At 33.0% G+C, this 7500-nt stretch overlaps 5 protein-coding genes and 6 non-coding genes across 11 annotated transcripts, besides 1 other annotated feature; 4 read left to right on the forward strand and 7 right to left on the reverse strand. All coding sequences in view use genetic code 11, as the record gives it.

The window, feature by feature from the left end:
- Positions 1-7500: part of a sequence feature (large single copy (LSC)) that runs on past both edges of the window.
- Positions 192-1307, reverse strand: rps16 (ribosomal protein S16). The gene is made up of 2 exons: positions 1268-1307; positions 192-418 (listed from the first exon to the last, which is right to left on the reverse strand). Exons 1-2 carry the CDS (start codon positions 1305-1307, stop codon positions 192-194), a joined length of 267 nt encoding a protein of 88 aa, YP_010495147.1.
- On the reverse strand, positions 2279-2350 carry trnQ-UUG. The gene has a single exon. It is a non-coding gene; the product is annotated as a tRNA-Gln (tRNA).
- psbK (photosystem II protein psbK) lies at positions 2716-2895 on the forward strand. The gene has a single exon. The coding sequence runs from the start codon at positions 2716-2718 to the stop codon at positions 2893-2895; it is 180 nt and encodes a 59-aa protein (YP_010495148.1).
- psbI (photosystem II protein psbI protein) lies at positions 3300-3410 on the forward strand. The gene has a single exon. It carries the CDS (start codon positions 3300-3302, stop codon positions 3408-3410), a length of 111 nt encoding a protein of 36 aa, YP_010495149.1.
- trnS-GCU lies at positions 3560-3647 on the reverse strand. The gene has a single exon. It is a non-coding gene; the product is annotated as a tRNA-Ser (tRNA).
- On the forward strand, positions 4398-4468 carry trnC-GCA. Its single transcript has one exon. It is a non-coding gene; the product is annotated as a tRNA-Cys (tRNA).
- Positions 5279-5368, forward strand: petN (cytochrome b6-f complex subunit VIII). Its single transcript has one exon. It carries the CDS (start codon positions 5279-5281, stop codon positions 5366-5368), a length of 90 nt encoding a protein of 29 aa, YP_010495150.1.
- psbM (photosystem II reaction center M protein) lies at positions 5845-5949 on the reverse strand. Its single transcript has one exon. It carries the CDS (start codon positions 5947-5949, stop codon positions 5845-5847), a length of 105 nt encoding a protein of 34 aa, YP_010495151.1.
- Positions 6622-6695, reverse strand: trnD-GUC. Its single transcript has one exon. It is a non-coding gene; the product is annotated as a tRNA-Asp (tRNA).
- On the reverse strand, positions 6809-6892 carry trnY-GUA. The gene has a single exon. It is a non-coding gene; the product is annotated as a tRNA-Tyr (tRNA).
- trnE-UUC lies at positions 6996-7067 on the reverse strand. The gene has a single exon. It is a non-coding gene; the product is annotated as a tRNA-Glu (tRNA).

The raw sequence follows: 7500 nt of genomic DNA on the forward strand, positions 1-7500 counted from the left end.
TTTGATTTTGTGAGGATCAATCAAATAAGGTTTTCGTTAGAAAAAGATTCTATAAAAGAAATGATAAATAGATACTAATAGAGCAAGAAAAGAAGGAAATAAAAAAAACATAGTATAGAAAAGATATCCAAAATTATATAGAAATCACTATCCTACCCTTAGTTTTTATTTCCTTAATTTAATTCCTTAATTTAATTGAATTTCGTTTGATTAGGGCAAAGTTCCTTAAAAACCTCTGCCTTTTTTAAAATATCCTGAACAGTTCCTGTAGGCTGAGCGCCTTTTTCAAGGAAATAGAGAATAGCGGGAACGTTTAAATAAGTTTGATTCTTGATCGGATCATAAAAACCCACTTTCCGAAGATCTCTTCCTTCTCTTCGGGATCGAACATCAATTGCAACGATTCGATAGACGGCTCATCGGGATAGATGTAGATGAAAAAGAACCCCCCCCTAGAACCGTATAGGAAGTTTTCTCCTCGTACGGCTCGAGAAAAAATGATTTGAAGTTTTGTCTATGGATAAAATTATAATAAATAGTAAAGGAATCCGTAAAAGAAATTAGCCTATAATTTAACTCATAGTCATTTTTATTTAACTTCCTTACTGAAAACTAAAAAATCATTTGTACTCATAACTCAAGTTCAATAATTATCAAATATATTAAATAAAATTAAGATATTTTTTTATTGAGTGGTCTTTAACCCCCCCCTTTTGTCTCGTTGAAAATCTATTTGGATTCTTTATTCGGATCTGTGAGACAATTGAAGCGGTGTTTCCTTGTTCTGGGATCCTTTATCTTTGTTTTAAATCATTGGGTTTAGACATTACTTCGGTGCTTCTGAATCCTTTCAAAATGGTAGCAACATACCCCTTTTGTGATTTCTTTCTAGAATCATACCGACGGTTGATTCGTGCGCGATACACTGTGGATCGAAAACGTTTTGCGGTTCCAACAATTTTTTTGAATTGAAAATTTGCTCGAATCGGATCCTTTCAATTTCTATATCGATATCGAAGATATACTTACGAAGTTGTTCCAATTTATTGATTGGCATTAACCCTAGATCGTTGCCCCTGAGAAATTAATCCATACTTTCTACTCGAGCTCCATCATGAACTATTTACATTACAACCCAATAAAAAAGAAGGGTTCTAGTAGAATAGAACAAACGACGTCGAGTCAAGAGCACCTTCATTCCTATATAAAAGAAAATGGTGGATGTAAGAATAAAAATCCACACCGGATCGTGTCCTTCAAGTCGCACGTTGCTTTCTACCACATCGTTTTAAACGAAGTTTTACCATAACATTCCTCTAATTTGGAACCAGTATGGAATTGATTCAATTATGGAATCATGAATAGTCATTGGTTCAGTCGGTACAGAGACATAGTCATTTATATATTTTTTTCCTAGCTACATAAATAATAAATAATAATAAATATTTTTTATTAAGAAATCTTAGCAAGACCCGGGCTTTTTTTGTATGAACGGAAATTTTTTCTATAAATCTATATCTCAAAAAAATATCTAACAGAAATATCCAGAAATCTAAATATAGAAATAACATAACTAACAGAAATAACACGAATAAATAAATTCTATTTGACTCTGCCTGTTCAAGTGACTCAATCAATAAGATAGACTGACCCATTTCCAACTTCTCAAAGATTCAACCCATAAGGAATCATTACAAATCTTGATAATTGAAAAAGTTTCCTACTTCGACATCATTATTTGAGTCAAGTTTTACTTTTACAGTAAAGCCTACATTTGATTATCATAAGAAATAAGAATTTCTGTTTCTTTTCGAATAGAATTGTCAATGATTTAAAGCAAATAAGCTAAATAGATCGAACAATAAAAAGAAATATCATTGTTAAATATTTAAATTTGAATATTTTAGGGATGCAAATTCTTTTTCACAAAAATAGAAAGACTATTGTCACTGAAATAGGATAACAATACATACCCATAGGCTAAGCACTTCCTCATTTTATATGTATTTTCATATTTTGTTTAACCTGAGGTTAAGTAATCTTTCTGCAACTGTGATCTATGCCCCATCTTATCTTTATCTGGATCACAAAAGGAGTCAGTTACATTTGCATGTCATTTGAACTCGATTTAGTTCATTTTGTGAAAAACTGAGATATGATTCCGAAAAGAATCATTAAAAATCAAAAAAGAAAGAAGAATAAGATTCTATCCAATATTAGACCTTGAAACAGAACCTTGTTGAACAAAAAAGATGTATTCGGATACAATGGATATGCTCTGGGACGGAAGGATTCGAACCTCCGAATAGCGGGACCAAAACCCGTTGCCTTACCACTTGGCTACGCCCCATTTATATTGTTATTGGACACTAATACTAATAAAGAATAATATTGGTATTAAGTGTTCGTCAATTCCAGCCCAACTATCTATAGAAAATCTTTCTTCTTTATTCTTCTTTATAGAATATATTATAGATTCGTGCTAGGATTTTGACATGTGTATATCTAGAATTCAACTGAATTTATTGATCATTACATACAATTCAATTAAGATATTGTATGAAAGTATGATTTCTTCTATTCTCCTTTGAGAATTGGAGGATTTTTGATTGAGCGGAAAAAGAAGGAGTTTTTTGTCTACCTTACTTTCTTCATTTTTCCTTATATAAATAACTCAATCAAAATGCAATTATCTCGACGAACAAAATGTCTGTTATGCTTAATATCTTTAGTTTGATCTGTCTTAATTCTGCCCTTTATCCGAGTAGTCTTTTCTTCGCCAAATTGCCCGAAGCCTATGCTTTTTTGAATCCAATCGTAGATGTTATGCCAGTCATACCCCTGTTCTTTTTTCTTTTAGCCTTTGTTTGGCAAGCTGCTGTAAGTTTTCGATAAGATCTTGAATACTATCCTAGAAAATTCATGATTTATTCGATAAAAATTATAACAATTGATAAGATCAAATAAGTCTGGGAGTATGAACCTTCAATTCAAACATTGAAATTCTTGGCTAGCCGCAATAAATTTGGCTCGCCCCATTTCCCGATTCTAATCCTTTTTCCGGCGAAAGACCTTATTAGGTTAGGGTCCCTTAGAATATCTAATTGTGGGTATGAAAGTGATTTGTGATAATCAAAGACTCTTATTACAAATTTAAACTTCAGTTGAATTTCTGAACATTCTTTTCTATTTCTAGAATTCATTTCTTGGTGTCAAAATAGGATATGTGATATAAAAATGAAGGATCTATTATCTTTTCTCGTTTTTCTTTTTCAAAAAATGATCTTGGAGGTTGTGTAATGCTTACTCTCAAACTTTTCGTTTACACAGTAGTAATATTCTTTGTTTCTCTCTTCATCTTTGGATTCCTATCCAATGATCCAGGACGTAATCCTGGACGTGAAGAATAAAATAAAAATTTCGTTTTTCTTGCTTGATTTACAATTTTCTTAAGATTTTATTTTATATATTCATATTCCATACGTTTAACTAGTAAAAAAATCATTTAAAAGGGGTTTGCGAAATTTGAAAGAAAAAAATAGAAAGTCATCAACGGAAACGGAAAGAGAGGGATTCGAACCCTCGGTACGAATAACTCGTACAACGGATTAGCAATCCGCCGCTTTCGTCCACTCAGCCATCTCTCCCAATTGAAAAAGATAATTACTATGTTACATTACACATCAAGTAAGGATTAACGAAAGTATTTCTTTCACATTCTTTATCGTTATTATATAATTAGCAATTCCATTTAGATGCTCGAAAGATCCAAATAGAAAGATAAATAAAGAAGACCTTCTTGCTTTTATTTTGTTCGAAGTGCCTTTTGGGCCTGGCCCGGTCAATACCCAGCCGGGCCTTTTTTTGTTCCAACGAATTCCATATATTTATAGGTATAGGAAACATACTCTAAAAAAGATACCCAATTTGGTATCTGTGTAAGAATTTCCATTGTGGGGTTTACATATACTTATCGTTTTTGTTATAATGGAAATTGAAAGGATTAAGAATCAATTAAGTATGTTTTGTAGTTTCTTATGTCATTAGGCAACCCCAATTTTAGATTCAAATCCAAGAATCATTCAGGAATTCTCAGTCAACGAATAGTTAATGGTTCCCATTTGTCATAAATTTTGTGTCATAAATTTTGGCTTTTTTGAATGAAAATATACATTTGATTTTTCAATAGAAAAGTGAGGGGAAGTTTTTCGACATTTTATGTTTTGAGATACTATACAATCAATCGAAGGGGTGGTCAAACAAAAGGGGAAAAGGGTTTCTTTTAGAATTTTTATAAATTTAGAAAAAAAGGATGAAATTAAAAAAGGGATGCAAGTACAATAAACTAAAGTTTAGTAATCCAACCCATAAAATTTTATCTTATTGTGTATCGTTTTGGCGGCATGGCCGAGTGGTAAGGCGGGGGACTGCAAATCCTTTTTCCCCAGTTCAAATCCGGGTGCCGCCTCATCAACAAACGAATCAAAATTTATTATCTGCTGATATAAATCACCCAAATTTTACCCAACAGATAAGGCGATTGTTGATACTTGGTTGATTCTAAACATCTGTTCTGGGGATTTTGTAAAAGATTGGAAATCTTTCAATCTAAAATTCAAATAAAGATTATATTATAATGGTCGAAGCAAGACTTCCCGATTCCCTTCTACTGCTAATGTCTACTGATTGGGTCTTGAATTTCATTGGCATAGCCGCCGGCGGCTAACTAGTTGTGGAAAGTCCTTTATGTAATCTACATATATAGACTCGCGAGAATCTCTGAGTGTTCAGGCATTCAATCACTATTAGATTGAGATTGGATGGATAATTTACTTTTTTATAGAAAAAGTGAAAAAAAATTATTATTTTTTTTGAAACCCCTCGTCAAGAGTATAATATACTATCTCCCAACTGCTTCAGAGAGACAATCGGGAAAGGAAAGGGTACGGATTAGATCAAATAGGAAATAAAAGTATGTAATAGATAGGAATTGATCTATTTGTACTTTGAAGGGCAACAAAGAATGGGCCCTGTTTTTTTATTACTATATGTTCCATTAGTAACATTCCTTTGTAGCGTCATTGTGTATTTTAGTTGTGTTTAGTCTTTCCCGGTTAGAAATCATATAGGAATTTTTTAGAAATGGATTTATTTGATTGGTTCATCAATAGTGTTCGGCCAGAATCCCTTTTTGACTCTGGACCATGGATTCTACTATTATTAGTGAGCAATACAATAATGGAATATTTCTAGCATAAAGATAAGGGACATAATTGACATGGATATAGTAAGTCTCGCTTGGGCTGCTTTAATGGTAGTCTTTACATTTTCCCTTTCACTCGTAGTATGGGGAAGAAGTGGACTTTAGAAGGACTACTAATTTAGTTTAGGAATGAAATGGTATCAATTGTTTTATAGATCGTTCTGCAACGCATTTTTTATTTTTTATTTGAATTGAAATAATTTTCAAATCAAAATTTATTCATTTCGAAATTCCATTGGATTCTAGTGGAGAAATGTATTATATAACAGCAAAACAATTATTTCAGAAAGAAAGAGAATTGGGTCCTACGTTAATTCCATATATGGATTAATCACTACATATATTGAAGATAGAAGCTAATATAGTATACCAACTTTATTAGAAAGTAAAGTACAACTTTATACACTACTATAACACTAATAGAGAGTATGGTAAGAAATTTCTTACCATACTCTCGGATCTCATAGAATACCGCTCATTATAGCCCGTTGATTTCATTTAAAACGCAAAAAAATAATTCTTTTGATTTGATTTCTTCAACTATTGATAAGAACTCAGAAGTCAAGTTTCATTTCAAGTAATTAATTATTTTGACTGACTGTTTTTACGTAAATGATAAGTAGAAAAGCAGTAGGAACTAAAATGAACAGTGCAGTAGCAATAAATGCAAGAATATTTACTTCCATAATCTCAATCTCATCGTTTTTTTTTATTTCACAATAACTCGGGATTTAATCCCATAGAGATGATAAATCTTTCACCTGTCAATTCAATGAATGCATTACCTATCGATGATCTTGAATCGGATCAATATCATGAATAACAATACCTGAGCTATTAAATTAATTCGTCGTCGAGAATTGAATAGTATAACATACGAAGATCTTTTATCCATACCGAATCCAAGATTGGATTCCCGGACCAATCAAAAATTCCTTTATTTATCCTTCTTTTCTTTTCTTTCTTTTCTATAACCTACCCTAGGTCTTCCGTATAGAACCATCAAATGAAGTATCCTCGTCCGTTTCCATTAACTACAAAACGCCAACAAAAAATACAAGCGAAGTGGAAAAAGAGAGGAATTAGGTTGTAAATTTGAATGATCCAATTTTATTTGGAAGACAAAGAAGTATGAGAAAGAGGAGTCGCGGGAGAAAAGATGGAATATTCTATCAACTTCACTGTTTTAGTTATTTTCATTTTATTTTAGTTTAGTGTTTGTTCTTTCTTCGACAGAATCCTGAAAAAAAGAGGGGAAACCCCTTCGGAATTAAATTATGATCTCTGTCCCTTCTTTCATTTCACATAAACATTTCACATAAAATGGAGAGGTGAATTGATGTACTTATTGGATCCGTCGGGACTGACGGGGCTCGAACCCGCAACGTCCGCCTTGACAGGGCGGTGCTCTTGCCTATTGAACTACAATCCCAGGGAAATAAGAAGAGATCTAACAGAAAATTTGGCTTCTTTTTTATTCTCTCTTATCAGGTATTTCTTAAGAACAAGAGGGTTCTACCATTTGATAGTATATTGGCTAATTTTTGGGCCGAGCTGGATTTGAACCAGCGTAGACATATTGTCAACGAATTTACAGTCCGTCCCCATTAACCACTCGGGCATCGACCCAACGCCTAATTAGACGTTCCATAATCAACTTCCTTTCGTCTACCAGGCGGACTTGACAAATACATTTCACTTTTGATAAAATCCTACTCCTATGGTCTTGGTATACCCCTAGAGGGACTTGAACCCTCGTTTTCTCCGTGAAAGAGAGAGGTCGTAACCACTGGACCATAGGGGCACCAATGGACCATAGGGGCCTATGGCCACCTTTAGGAAATCAAAAAGCACTACACAATACAAATACAATAGGGAATAAGGCCTAAGGCCACCTTAACTTAATATAAATCAGCCGAGGGACACCTTTAGAAGATGAATAGGATATGAATCAAACCGAAAAACTCGTTAACTTTTCTGGGGGTTAATGGTAATCAAACTTTACCATTAAACTATACAATCTTTCAACTTTATTTCATTGGTTTTTCTCGTCTTTATCTCTCTCATTCAGAAAGAGTTTTGCATTGGATCCAAGATACGGTACCTCTGAATCAGCAGAGCAGGAGATGCAAAAAAAAATGATTTACCAAAGTCTGATTTGGGAATTTTATTGAGCCCTAAATCATATCAAAGTCATATCAAATTATATATATATATAAATAATACTGTCAACTGTC

Source organism: Lactuca saligna, chloroplast, assembly GCF_052625555.1.
Source record: "Lactuca saligna chloroplast, complete genome".
NCBI classification, from domain to species: domain Eukaryota; kingdom Viridiplantae; phylum Streptophyta; class Magnoliopsida; order Asterales; family Asteraceae; genus Lactuca; species Lactuca saligna.